General features: G+C 41.0%; 1 protein-coding gene across 1 annotated transcript in view; it reads right to left on the bottom strand.

Annotated features, from left to right (window-relative positions):
- Nucleotides 1-15,790, bottom strand: part of bcas3 (BCAS3 microtubule associated cell migration factor) — a 262,841-nt gene that overhangs the window by 206,886 nt on the left and 40,165 nt on the right. The window contains exons 8-10 of the mRNA XM_061919330.1: nt 8,640-8,747; nt 7,585-7,661; nt 3,033-3,109 (exon numbers count right to left, since the gene is read on the bottom strand). Of these exons, the coding sequence (XP_061775314.1) occupies nt 3,033-3,109; nt 7,585-7,661; nt 8,640-8,747 (262 nt within the window). The remainder of the gene's footprint in view (nt 1-3,032; nt 3,110-7,584; nt 7,662-8,639; nt 8,748-15,790) is intronic.

Raw genomic sequence — 15,790 nt, 5'->3', positions numbered from 1 at the left:
TTGGCCCCGCGAGTCCAAATAATTTCCCAGGCCTGATGTACATCATTAATGGACACACAGGAGAAGACTGGTGACACCTAAACCAACTGCAAACACACAGTGGCTCATTTTACTATGTTATTATTATTATTAGTAGTAGTAGTAGTAGTATGGTTGTATAAAGTACTGTGTTATTATTATTATTATTATCATTATGGCTGTATGATGTATGGACACACACAGGAGAAGAACTGAGTTCAGTAAAGTTGGTCATCACTCCAAGACAACACAAGTATTATTATACATACTCCAAGTATTGTGTACATGTGTGTACATTACTGTGTTGTACCTTGTTTTGTGTACATGTGTGTACATTGCTGTGTTGTACCTTGTTTTGTGTACATGTGTGTACATTGCTGTGTTGTACCTTGTTTTGTGTACATGCGTGTACATTTCTGTGTTGTACATGTGTGTACATTGCTGTGTTGTACCTTGTTTTGTGTACATGCGTGTACATTTCTGTGTTGTACATGTGTGTACATTGCTGTGTTGTACCTTGTTTTGTGTACACTGCTGTGTTGTACCTTGTTTTGTGTACATTGCTGTGTTGTACCTTGTTTTGTGTACACTGCTGTGTTGTACCTTGTTTTGTGTACACTGCTGTGTTGTACCTTGTTTTGTGTACATGTGTGTACATTGCTGTGTTGTACCTTGTTTTGTGTACACTGCTGTGTTGTACCTTGTTTTGTGTACATGCGTGTACATTGCTGTGTTGTACCTTGTTTTGTGTACATGCGTGTACATTGCTGTGTTGTACCTTGTTTTGTGTACATGTGTGTACACTGCTGTGTTGTACCTTGTTTTGTGTACATGTGTGTACATTGCTGTGTTGTACCTTGTTTTGTGTACATGCGTGTACATTGCTGTGTTGTACCTTGTTTTGTGTACATGCGTGTACATTGCTGTGTTGTACCTTGTTTTGTGTACATGTGTGTACATTGCTGTGTTGTACCTTGTTTTGTGTACACTGCTGTGTTGTACCTTGTTTTGTGTACATGCGTGTACATTGCTGTGTTGTACCTTGTTTTGTGTACATGTGTGTACATTGCTGTGTTGTACCTTGTTTTGTGTACATGCGTGTACATTGCTGTGTTGTACCTTGTATTGTGTACATGCGTGTACATTGCTGTGGTGTACCTTGTATTGTGTACATGTGTGTACATTGCTGTGTTGTACCTTGTATTGTGTACATGTGTGTACATTGCTGTGTTGTACCTTGTATTGTGTACATGTGTGTACATTGCTGTGTTGTACCTTGTATTGTGTACATGCGTGTACATTGCTGTGTTGTACCTTGTATTGTGTACATGCGTGTACATTGCTGTGTTGTACCTTGTTTTGTGTACATGCGTGTACATTGCTGTGTTGTACCTTGTATTGTGTACATGCGTGTACATTGCTGTGTTGTACCTTGTATTGTGTACATGTGTGTACATTGCTGTGTTGTACCTTGTTTTGTGTACATGTGTGTACATTGCTGTGTGGTACCTTGTATTGAGTACATGTCTCCAAGTATTGTGTACATTGCTGTGTTGTACCTTGTATTGTGTACATTGCTGTGTTGTACCTTGTTTTGTGTACATTGCTGTGTTGTACCTTGTTTTGTGTACATGTGTGTACATTGCTGTGTTGTACCTTGTATTGTGTACATGTGTGTACATTGCTGTGTTGTACCTTGTATTGTGTACATGTGTGTACATTGCTGTGTGGTACCTTGTATTGTGTACATGTGTGTACATTGCTGTGTTGTACCTTGTATTGTGTACATGCGTGTACATTCCTGTGTTGTACCTTGTTTTGTGTACATGTGTGTACATTGCTGTGTTGTACCTTGTATTGTGTACATGTGTGTACATTGCTGTGTTGTACCTTGTATTGTGTACATGTGTGTACATTGCTGTGTTGTACCTTGTATTGTGTACATTGCTGTGTTGTACCTTGTTTTGTGTACATGTGTGTACATTGCTGTGTTGTACCTTGTATTGTGTACATGTGTGTACATTGCTGTGTTGTACCTTGTATTGTGTACATGTGTGTACATTGCTGTGTTGTACCTTGTATTGTGTACATGTGTGTACATTGCTGTGTTGTACCTTGTTTTGTGTACATTGCTGTGTTGTACCTTGTTTTGTGTACATGTGTGTACATTGCTGTGTGGTACCTTGTATTGAGTACATGTCTCCAAGTATTGTGTACATTGCTGTGTTGTACCTTGTATTGTGTACATTGCTGTGTTGTACCTTGTTTTGTGTACATTGCTGTGTTGTACCTTGTTTTGTGTACATGTGTGTACATTGCTGTGTTGTACCTTGTATTGTGTACATGTGTGTACATTGCTGTGTTGTACCTTGTATTGTGTACATGTGTGTACATTGCTGTGTGGTACCTTGTATTGTGTACATGTGTGTACATTGCTGTGTTGTACCTTGTATTGTGTACATGCGTGTACATTCCTGTGTTGTACCTTGTTTTGTGTACATGTGTGTACATTGCTGTGTTGTACCTTGTATTGTGTACATGTGTGTACATTGCTGTGTTGTACCTTGTATTGTGTACATGTGTGTACATTGCTGTGTTGTACCTTGTATTGTGTACATTGCTGTGTTGTACCTTGTTTTGTGTACATGTGTGTACATTGCTGTGTTGTACCTTGTATTGTGTACATGTGTGTACATTGCTGTGTTGTACCTTGTATTGTGTACATGTGTGTACATTGCTGTGTTGTACCTTGTATTGTGTACATGTGTGTACATTGCTGTGTTGTACCTTGTTTTGTGTACATTGCTGTGTTGTACCTTGTTTTGTGTACATGTGTGTACATTGCTGTGTGGTACCTTGTATTGAGTACATGTCTCCAAGTATTGTGTACATGTGTGTACATTGCTGTGTGGTACCTTGTTTTGTGTACATGTCTCCAAGTATTGTGTACATGTGTGTACATTGCTGTGTGGTACCTTGTTTTGTGTACATGTGTGTACATTGCTGTGTTGTACCTTGTTCTCAGCGTAGGCTAGCCAGCGGCTGCCCAGGGCCACAGGGTTGAGATTGTGTCCAGGTGAGGGATAGCAGCCTGAAAGAAGCCAGAAGAATGGTTTAAAAGGAGTAGAAATGGAGGTGGTCATCATCACAAGTCTTGCACGCCAACTTCTCTTCAGTGAGATGTCCACATGACAACTGTAGTACTGGTACTACACCTACTACTGTAGTACTGGTACTACACCTACTACTGTAGTACTGGTACTACACCTACTACTGTAGTACTGGTACTACACCTACTACTGTAGTACTGGTACTACACCTCTAGTCTCGCTGCAGTAAAGCAGGATTAAGGCTAACATCAAAGCATAGATCAAAGGTAGTAAGAAGAGGTCTTGTAGTCCAGCATCTAGACACGTGTAAAGAGAACATAGATGTTTCATTACACATTTTTCATGATATTATTCCAATTCAGGAGCTAGCATTCCCTTAAAATGGATTATTGATGCACTTTTACATTTCGTTTGACTAAATAAGACTTTATCACTTGCAACCTCAAAAAAAACTAATCATTCATGATAAAAAAACGGTGCAATTAATTCTCATCACATTTATTAAGTTGATGACATTTTCAGCACAGTTATTCCATTAATTAAATTGAATAGATAATCAAGAATTAATTAATTAATACTAATACAAAATATTAAGATTATTAAGATTAATTAGGATTGAATTAAGACTAAAATTAATTAAGAATTAGTTTATCAATTAATTCCCATCATATTTATTACATTAATTAAATTGAATAAATGATCAAGAATTAATTAATTAATACTAGTAAAAATTATTAAGATTATTAAGATGAATTAAAATTGAATTGAGACTAAGAATTAATTTATCAATTAATTCTCATCAAATTTATTACGTTGATGAAAATGTGTAAGAAACTGGAACATAAGTGTCCTAAAGTAAAGGAACTGTCAAATATTAGAAGTGTCTGCATGACTTTATTTACAATAAATACTTTGATTATTGACTTTTTACTCATTTATTTCAACTGCATTTGGTCTTGAAGCCCATTCTAGTCTTGTGCAGGTCTACAGTCTTTGTGCAGGTCTACCACCTTTGAGCAGGTCTACCACCTTTGTGCAGGTCTACCACCTTTGTGCAGGTCTACCACCTTTGTGCAGGTCTACCATCTTTGTGCAGGTCTACCACCTTTGTGCAGGTCTACCATCTTTGTGCAGGTCTACAGTCTTTGTGCAGGTCTACCACCTTTGTGCAGGTCTACCACCTTTGTGCTGGTCTACCACCTTTGTGCAGGTCTACCACCTTTGTGCTGGTCTACCACCTTTGTGCAGGTCTACCACCTTTGTGCAGGTCTACCACCTTTGCGCAGGTCTACCACCTTTGTGCAGGTCTACCATCTTTGTGCAGGTCTACCACCTTTGTGCAGGTCTACAGTCTTTGTGTAGGTCTACCACCTTTGTGCAGGTCTACCACCTTTGTGCAGGTCTACCATCTTTGTGCAGGTCTACCACCTTTGTGCTGGTCTACCACCTTTGTGCAGGTCTACCACCTTTGTGCAGGTCTACCACCTTTGTGCAGGTCTACCATCTTCGTGCAGGTCTACCACCTCCGTGCAGGTCTACCACCTTCGTGCAGGTCTACCACCTTTGTGCAGGTCTACCACCTTCGTGCAGGTCTACCACCTTCGTGCAGGTCTACCACCTTTGTGCAGGTCTACCACCTTTGTGCAGGTCTACCATCTTCGTGCAGGTCTACCACCTCCGTGCAGGTCTACCACCTTCGTGCAGGTCTACCACCTTTGTGCAGGTCTACCACCTTCGTGCAGGTCTACCACCTTCGTGCAGGTCTACCACCTTTGTGCAGGTCTACCACCTTTGTGCAGGTCTACCACCTTTGTGCAGGTCTACCACCTTTGTGCAGGTCTACCACCTTGTCTACGTAGTTGTGTCCATGAGATCAAGAGTGCTGGCTTCTATGTTTGCTGGGGGGATGACATACATCAAGTACACACTCCTGATGTGTATGTTCATCTTCTTTATGCGCTTCTTTCTATTCTGTCCCAATAAGGCCGCGGTAAAGATGACCGACGAGTCCTAACTTGCATTTACTGTGGAGAAATCTTTCAGAAAGCATGAAAAGTGTTTGAAGTTCATGTTTACAGGAAGATGGTCTCCCAGCTCCAGCAGTTGGAGGTTGCACAATCAGAGACAATTAATAACTGTTGAGGATGTTTGCTTCCTGCTGGCCAGACGCTGATAGGGAAGAGAGGCAGACAGCAGACGCTAAAGTCCCTTTATTGCAGTCAATGACAGCAGCTGCCTGGCAATCATGTCTGCTTTTCTTCCTGGGACTGCAAGGAACCTTCATCAACCTCCAATGGAGAACCTTAGATTGAAGAAGCTCAGATATATGAAAAGTGAGGAAATATTTCTTGGGTTTTATCCAAAGGTCTGACTTGCATTTGTGTGAGTTCAAACAACGCCCTGGTTAACACACCGACTAGAACATTTTGAAGGGCCTACTATCTGTGTCTTCAACCTCTGGAAGCCGGCGTACTTCTGAGATGGTGGCGAGTGTCTGACTCCCTTGAGGTTTAGGTGCAACTCTACAAAATGAGCTACACAGATGGCCTAACAATGAGCTTGCTAACACTTAGCATGTGTGCTATTGTTGGGACGGCGTGGCGAAGTTGGTAGAGTGACCGTGCCAGCAATCTGAGGGTTACTGGTTCAATCCCCACCTTCTACCATCCTACTCACGTCCGTTGTGTCCTTGGGCAAGACACTTCACCCTTGCTCCTGATGGGACCTGGTTAGCGCCTTGCATGGCAGCTCCCACCATCAGTGTGTGAATGTGTGTGTGAATGGGTGAATGTGGAAATACTGTCAAAGCGCTTTGGGCTCCTTAAAAAGGGGTAGACAAGCACTATACAAGTACAACCATTTACCATTTGTAACAATGTTAGCATGTTTCACATACCAAGTTATATGACTAAGTCTGTGGAAGTAGGGAAAAAAAAGTGTAAAATTAGCTGAAAAAGTTAGCAAGCTAATGTTTGTTTGCTAGCATGCTAACAGATAGCATGTTTCACATACCAAGTTATATGACTAAGTGGTATGGCTGCAGAAGTAAAGTAGAAAAAAGTCAAATTAGCTGGAAAAGGTTATCATGCTAATGTTAGCTTGCTAGCATGATAACGTTAGCATGATAACAGTTAGCATGTTTCGGACACACCAAGTTATATGAGTCCAAGGTAAATGGCTGCTGAAGTAGGGAAACAAATGTAAAATTTGCTGAAAAAGTTAGGATGCTAATATTTTTTTTTTTTTAGCATGCTAAGGTTTGAATATACTAAGTTATATGAGTCTGATGAGAACTTCAGACTGTATACGATGTACATACAGACTGTATATGATGTACATGCAGACTGTATACGATGTACATGCAGACTGTAGATGATGTATGTACAGACTGTATACAATGTACATGCAGACTGTAGATGATGTATGTACAGACTGTGTATGATGTACATGCAGACTGTAGATGATGTACGTACAGACTGTATACAATGTACATGCAGACTGTAGATTATGTACGTACAGACTGTGTATGATGTACATGCAGACTGTAGATGATGTACGTACAGACTGTGTATGATGTACATGCAGACTGTAGATGATGTACATGCAGACTGTGTATGATGTATGTACAGACTGTGTATGATGTACATGCAGACTGTGTATGATGTATGTACAGACTGTGTATGATGTACAAGCAGACTGTGTATGATGTACATGCAGACTGTAGATGATGTATGTACAGACTGTAGATGATGTATGTACAGACTGTATACGATGTACATGCAGACTGTAGATGATGTATGTACAGACTGTGTATGATGTACATGCAGACTGTATACGATGTACATGCAGACTGTAGATGATGTATGTACAGACTGTGTATGATGTACATGCAGACTGTAGATGATGTATGTACAGACTGTAGATGATGTATGTACAGACTGTATACGATGTACATGCAGACTGTAGATGATGTATGTACAGACTGTGTATGATGTACATGCAGACTGTATACGATGTACATGCAGACTGTAGATGATGTATGTACAGACTGTGTATGATGTACATGCAGACTGTAGATGATGTACGTACAGACTGTGTATGATGTACATGCAGACTGTAGATGATGTACGTACAGACTGTGTATGATGTACATGCAGACTGTAGATGATGTATGTACAGACTGTGTATGATGTACATGCAGACTGTGTATGATGTACATGCAGACTGTAGATGATGTACGTACAGACTGTGTATGATGTACATGCGGACTGTAGATGATGTATGTACAGACTGTGTATGATGTACATGTGGACTGTAGATGATGTATGTACAGACTGTGTATGATGTATGTACAGACTGTAGATGATGTACATGCAGACTGTGTATGATGTACATGCTAGAAGGTGGAGGACATGAAGTGTTGCGGTGCATTGAGAGAAAGTGACAACCAACTTACTTGTGACAAAGAACTTCTTGGTGAAAGTGCAGCTGTCGAACGCTGCGATCTTCTCCTGCAGGCTGACTGCCAGGATGCTGGCAGGAAGAAGGAAGTACAAGAGACAGGAAGAAGGAAGTAAGTAGAGTAGAGATGAAGAAGTAAGTAGAGTAGAGATGAAGAAGTAAGTAGAGTAGAGATGAAGAAGTAAGTAGAGTAGAGATGAAGAAGTGAGTAGAGTAGAGATGAAGAAGGAAGTAGAGTAGAGATGAAGAAGGAAGTAGAGTAGAGATGAAGAAGTAAGTAGAGTAGAGATGAAGAAGTAAGTAGAGTAGAGATGAAGAAGTGAGTAGAGTAGAGATGAAGAAGTGAGTAGAGTAGAAATGAAGAAGTGAGTAGAGTAGAGATGAAGAAGGAAGTAGAGTAGAGATGAAGAAGTAAGTAGAGTAGAGATGAAGTAAGTAGAGTAGAGATGAAGAAGGAAGTAGAGTAGAGATGAAGAAGTAAGTAGAGTAGAGATGAAGAAGTAAGTAGAGTAGAGATGAAGAAGTAAGTAGAGTAGAGATGAATAAGTAAGTAGAGTAGAGATGAAGAAGTGAGTAGAGTAGAGATGAAGAAGGAAGTGGAGTAGAGATGAAGAAGTAAGTAGAGTAGAGATGAAGAAGTAAGTAGAGTAGAGATGAAGAAGGAAGTAGAGTAGAGATGAAGAAGTGAGTAGAGTAGAGATGAAGAAGTAAGTAGAGTAGAGATGAAGAAGTGAGTAGAGTAGAGATGAAGAAGGAAGTGGAGTAGAGATGAAGAAGGAAGTAGAGTAGAGATGAAGAAGTGAGTAGAGTAGAGATGAAGAAGTAAGTAGAGTAGAGATGAAGAAGTGAGTAGAGTAGAGATGAAGAAGTAAGTAGAGTAGAGATGAAGAAGTAAGTAGAGTAGAGATGAAGAAGTGAGTAGAGTAGAGATGAAGAAGTGAGTAGAGTAGAGATGAAGAAGTGAGTAGAGTAGAGATGAAGAAGTAAGTAGAGTAGAGATGAAGAAGTAAGTAGAGTAGAGTAGAGTGCAGTGTTGACAGTGTGACATACTGAGTGTTGCAGTGCAGATCATAGATCTGGGTCTTGAACTGGATGGACTTGACCATCTCTCCTGTCTTCAGAGAGTACAGGTCAGCACAGCAGTAAGGTGGACTGGTTCTGCAGAGACAAGCAGCACTTGGTCAGGTTTACACCACCCACTAGACCCTCGACTCCTCTGGTCCTTGTGTCCATCAACCTTGTTTTCTACACCACCCACTAGACCCTGGACCACTCTGGTCCTTGTCTCCATCAACCTTGTTTTCTACAACACCCACTAGATCCTGGACCACTCTGGTCCTTGTCTCCATCAACCTTGTTTTCTACACCACCCACTAGATCCTGGACCCCTTTGGTCCTTGTCTCCATCAACCTTGTTTTCTACACCACCCACTAGACCCTGGACCCCTCTGGTCCTTGTCTCCATCAACCTTGTTTTCTACACCACCCACTAGATCCTGGACCACTCTGGTCCTTGTCTCCATCAACCTTGTTTTCTACACCACCCACTAGACCCTGGACCCCTCTGGTCCTTGTCTCCATCAACCTTGTTTTCTACACCACCCACTAGATCCTGGACCACTCTGGTCCTTGTCTCCATCAACCTTGTTTTCTACACCACCCACTAGATCCTGGACCACTCTGGTCCTGGTCTCCATCAACCTTGTTTTCTACACCACCCACTAGATCCTGGACCACTCTGGTCCTTGTCTCCATCAACCTTGTTTTCTACACCACCCACTAGATCCTGGACCACTCTGGTCCTGGTCTCCATCAACCTTGTTTTCTACACCACCCACTAGATCCTGGACCACTCTGGTCCTTGTCTCCATCAACCTTGTTTTCTACACCACCCACTAGATCCTGGACCACTCTGGTCCTGGTCTCCATCAACCTTGTTTTCTACACCACCCACTAGACCCTGGACCCCTTTGGTCCTTGTCTCCATCAACCTTGTTTTCGTTCAACATGCCATTGACATGTCATCGACATTTTAACCTGCCATCAACATGGTATCATCATGCCATGGACATGTCTTGCACAAGCCATCAACATAGTATCATCATGCCATGAACATGAATTCGACAAGGTACCAACATGCCATTGACATGTCTTCAACATGCCATCAACATGGTATCATCATGCCATGAACATGAGATCGAAATGGTACCAACATGCCATTGACATGTCTTCAACATGCCATCAACATGGTATCATCATGCCATGGACATGTCTTGCACAAGCCATCAACATAGTATCATCATGCCATGAACATGAATTCGACAAGGTATCAACATGCCATTGACATGTCTTCAACATGCCATCAACATGGTATCATCATGCCATGAACATGAGATCGAAATGGTATCAACATGCCATTGACATGTCTTCAACATGCCATCAACATGGTATCATCATGCCATGAACATGCCATTGACATGGTATCAACATGAGATCGAAATGGTATCAACATGCCATTGACATGTCATCGACATTTTAACCTGCCATCAACATGGTATCATCATGCCATGGACATGTCTTGCACAAGCCATCAACATAGTATCATCATGCCATGAACATGAATTCGACAAGGTATCAACATGCCATCAACATGGTATCATCATGCCATGAACATGAGATCGAAATGGTATCAACATGCCATTGACATGTCTTCAACATGCCATCAACATGGTATCATCATGCCATGAACATGAGATCGAAATGGTATCAACATGCCATTGACATGTCTTCAACATGCCATCAACATGGTATCATCATGCCATGAACATGCCATTGACATGGTATCAACATGAGATCGAAATGGTATCAACATGCCATTGACATGTCATCGACATTTTAACCTGCCATCAACATGGTATCATCATGCCATGGACATGTCTTGCACAAGCCATCAACATAGTATCATCATGCCATGAACATGAATTCGACAAGGTACCAACATGCCATTGACATGTCTTCAACATGCCATCAACATGGTATCATCATGCCATGAACATGAGATCGACATGGTATCAACATGAGATCGAAATGGTATCAACATGCCATTGACATGTCTTCAACATGCCATCAACATGGTATCATCATGCCATGAACATGAGATCGACATGGTATCAACATGCTTTTGACATGTCATCAACATGGTACCAAGACCCCAATAAGACGCTTACAAGACGCCGTCAACATGGTACCAACACCATGGCAACAACACCATGGCAACAACATCATGCCAACATCACTTCAACAACACATCATGCCAACATCACTATAACAACACATCATGCCAACATCACTTCAACAACACATCATGCCAACATCACTTCAACAACACATCATGCCAACATCACTTCAACAACACATCATGCCAACATCACTTCAACAACACATCATGCCAACATCACTTCAACAACACATCATGCCAACATCACTTCAACAACACATCATGCCAACATCACTTCAACAACGCATAATCAACATCACTTCAACAACACGCCGTCAACATGGTACCAACACCATGGCAACAACATGTAATCAACATCATGCCAACATCACTTCAACAACACATAATCAACATGGTACCAACACCATGGCAACAACATGTAATCAACATCATGCCAACATCACTTCAACAACACATCATGCCAACATCACTTCAACAACACGCTAACATCATGCCAACATCACTTCAACAACACATCACTTCAACAACACATAATCAACATGGTACCAACATCACTTCAACAACACATCATGCCAATATCATGCCAACATCACTTCAACAACACATCATGCCAACATCACTTCAACAACACATCATGCCAACATCACTTCAACAACACATCATGCCAACATCACTTCAACAACACATCATGCCAACATCACTTCAACAACACATCATGCCAACATCACTTCAACAACACATCATGCCAACATCACTTCAACAACACATAATCAACATCACTTCAACAACACATCATGCCAACATCACTTCAACAACAACATCATGCCAACATCACTTCAACAACACATCATGCCAACATCACTTCAACAACGCATAATCAACATCACTTCAACAACACATCATGCCAACATCACTTCAACAACACATCATGCCAACATCACTTCAACAACACATCATGCCAACATCACTTCAACAACGCATAATCAACATCACTTCAACAACACGCCGTCAACATGGTACCAACACCATGGCAACAACATGTAATCAACATCATGCCAACATCACTTCAACAACACATAATCAACATGGTACCAACACCATGGCAACAACATGTAATCAACATCATGCCAACATCACTTCAACAACACATCATGCCAACATCACTTCAACAACACGCTAACATCATGCCAACATCACTTCAACAACACATCACTTCAACAACACATAATCAACATGGTACCAACATCACTTCAACAACACATCATGCCAATATCATGCCAACATCACTTCAACAACACATCATGCCAACATCACTTCAACAACACATCATGCCAACATCACTTCAACAACACATCATGCCAACATCACTTCAACAACACATCATGCCAACATCACTTCAACAACACATCATGCCAACATCACTTCAACAACACATCATGCCAACATCACTTCAACAACGCATAATCAACATCACTTCAACAACACATCATGCCAACATCACTTCAACAACGCATAATCAACATCACTTCAACAACACATCATGCCAACATCACTTCAACAACGCATAATCAACATCACTTCAACAACACGCCGTCAACATGGTACCAACACCATGGCAACAACATGTAATCAACATCATGCCAACATCACTTCAACAACACATAATCAACATGGTACCAACACCATGGCAACAACATGTAATCAACATCATGCCAACATCACTTCAACAACACATCATGCCAACATCACTTCAACAACACGCTAACATCATGCCAACATCACTTCAACAACACATCACTTCAACAACACATAATCAACATGGTACCAACATCACTTCAACAACACATCATGCCAATATCATGCCAACATCACTTCAACAACACATCATGCCAACATCACTTCAACAACACATCATGCCAACATCACTTCAACAACACATCATGCCAACATCACTTCAACAACACATCATGCCAACATCACTTCAACAACACATCATGCCAACATCACTTCAACAACGCATAATCAACATCACTTCAACAACACGCCGTCAACATGGTACCAACACCATGGCAACAACATGTAATCAACATCATGCCAACATCACTTCAACAACACATCATGCCAACATCACTTCAACAACACATAATCAACATGGTACCAACACCATGGCAACAACACATAATCAACATCATGCCAACATCACTTCAACAACACATCATGCCAACATCATGCCAACATCACTTCAACAACACATCATGCCAACATCATGCCAACAACACGCTAACATCATGCCAACATCACTTCAACAACACATCATGCCAACATCATGCCAACATCATGCCAACAACACGCTAACATCATGCCAACATCACTTCAACAACACGCTAACCTCATGCCAACATGACGCTAACAGCAGTGCTAGCCAGTAGCCTCAGCAATAGCGACACAACACTTCCTGGTCATGAGCAGTGAGGTGCATTCACAAACCCCTGGAAATATGAGCATCAGTCAAGTCTGGTATGGCTGCAATAACCATCTTGTTGTTTATGTCTCATCTTTGAATGTGTGGCTAGTATTTGTCACTCATTTATGTCTCATCTTTGAATGTGTGGCTGGTATTTGTCACTCATTTATGTCTCATCTTTGAATGTGTGGCTGGTATTTGTCACACATTCCATGTTGATCAAGGATGACTAAGGTGTTCAACTTGAAGATCACAGAATACAAAGATGTTATTTTTCCCAACAAAAACTTGCAGGTTTTTAAAAAAGGGTTTGGTCCAATTTCTCTCCAAGTGCTTTAAACTCCCTGGAAGCGGAATGTCTTTTCCAAATGTGAAATCCTTAAGGACCTGAGAAACGTGGTGAGAGGGTGATGGGCGTACAGCAGGTGTTTGCAGCATGGAGATAAATGAAAAGACGTTTCATTTGGTCAAGTGCACTTTAAAGCTTCTATGGAGTCAAGCATCAATCCAGATCATACGTGCTGGGCCCTGCAAAGGCCAATAATTGATTGATTGATTGATGCCTGAACATGATGTGGCTCACAACTAATAAGATTTGCTGCTCCCGTGGACAATGCTTGAAAGCCAATTAGCTTTATGGACGTCACTTTGTGCACATGTTAAAGTGACGCCCGCCTATCCCTTACATGCACCCCTCAATTACTGCCAGCCGGGACCATTACTCAACTGCAGCCCCTCCCACAGCCAGTGGGCTCGGCCTCCAAAGGACCGCCACACTTCAGGACAAGATGCAGTGTTTCATCTTCTCAATGTTGCTACCAAAATTCAGGGTTTCACTCCTCGCTCCTTCCATGCAGACAAGAAAGAAGCAGTTGGAAACCAAAGTTAAGTTGAGTTTGTGTGAGTGGATGTTGGAAGCCTTCAAATGGGTTGAAATGGAGAAGATTGTATACTTCCCAGTCAGTGGCAATGGGCAGAACATTCTGGGACCATCTGGAATTTTGGTGAAGGGAAATCATGTTAAGTGTTCAATATATGGGAGGAGTAGTATCGGAATCGGGTTTAAAATCGGTGCAAACTGTATTGTGGAACTATGAATATGTCAGCTCAGTTGAATGGGAATGTCCTGGAAATGTTGGTATGTTGGGATATCAATGGAATTCTGGAAGGTATCAATACTAGCACAATTGTCCTAGATGTTGTGAACGGGTTGGTGCCTAAAGTTTTGGAATCGGTTGAAAAATGTTGACGGAGTAGCAGTTTGACTTGAGAAAAGGTATTTAGGAATTCCTGGAAAATGTGTGGAATTTGTATTAAAAAAGCATTTGTTGCCCCAACTAAGAGGAATGTCTTGAAGGTCAATGGTTGAAAGATGTGGACTGGGGAAACTTTCCAGGAAGAATTGAAAATAGGGCTTTGGAAATTCCAGATTTTTTTTTAACTTGTAAAATGTTGTCCAGGGTGAGTGGAGAGTGTGGATGTTGGAACTGTTCAAATCGGTTAAGAAACCTGGGATATGGAGTAGATTGTTTAATGCCCATTTATTGTCAACAAGGAGAAAATTACGGGAAATTACAGGAAAACCAGGAATTTGGGGGAAGGGGAAACATGTTTTGCATTCGATACAAGGGAGATAATGTGTGTGTGGATGGTTGAAAACTCGGAATTGGATTTAAAAATGCCGCACATTTTGGAAAATTCAGAGCTCTGTGGAACTATGAATGTGTCAATTATTTTGAATGGGAATTTCCTAGAAATGTAGGAATTTTGGAAACATTGATAATAACACGATGGTCCTAGATGATATGAATGGGTTGGTGTTGGAAATTCTGGAATCGATTGAAAAATGTTGACTTAGTAACAGTTTGACTTGAGAATTAGTATTTTGGAATTCCTGGAATTTCAAGAAAAAACGTGAATTTGTACGGAGAAAAAAAAGAGTATTTGTTGACCCAACTAAGGGGAAAGTTTTGAAGGTCAAAAAATGATTGAAAAATGTGAAATCTTTCCGGGAAAAGTGAAAATAGGGCTGTGGAAATTCCAGGAATTTTTTAGAGTTTGGAAAATGGGAGTTTTGTGATCCAAGGTGAGAGCAGCGTGTGGTTTGAATGGGTTAAGAATTTAGGTAAATTGTGCAAATTCGAAAAATGGCCGATTCATTTTCAAGGGAAACATGTCCAGGAAAACTGAGAATTTTAGGTAATCTGGGATATGTTTTATTTTTTACATTTAAGGATTCTTGGTCAAGTTCAACATTTTGCAGAGGAATAATAATATGAATAATAAATGGGATTTTTTTTGGGGGGGGGTGTAGAATCTGGAAATGTGTGAACTGCTAATAAAGTTTTAGGCATGCACATGATTTGATTTCAAGCCGATACAGATAATGACTGAAAACCGATAGCGATGACTTACAGTACTCACAAGTACAGCGCTCAACACACACGTTAACTTTCAGTTTCGATCTGTGACAAGGCTGCCACCCACATGGACAAAAGC

This window comes from Nerophis ophidion, linkage group LG13 (assembly GCF_033978795.1).
Source record: "Nerophis ophidion isolate RoL-2023_Sa linkage group LG13, RoL_Noph_v1.0, whole genome shotgun sequence".
NCBI lineage: Eukaryota > Metazoa > Chordata > Actinopteri > Syngnathiformes > Syngnathidae > Nerophis > Nerophis ophidion.
The sequence above is the reverse complement of the archived record's forward strand: the minus strand, read 5'-3'. Positions and strand labels throughout refer to the sequence as shown.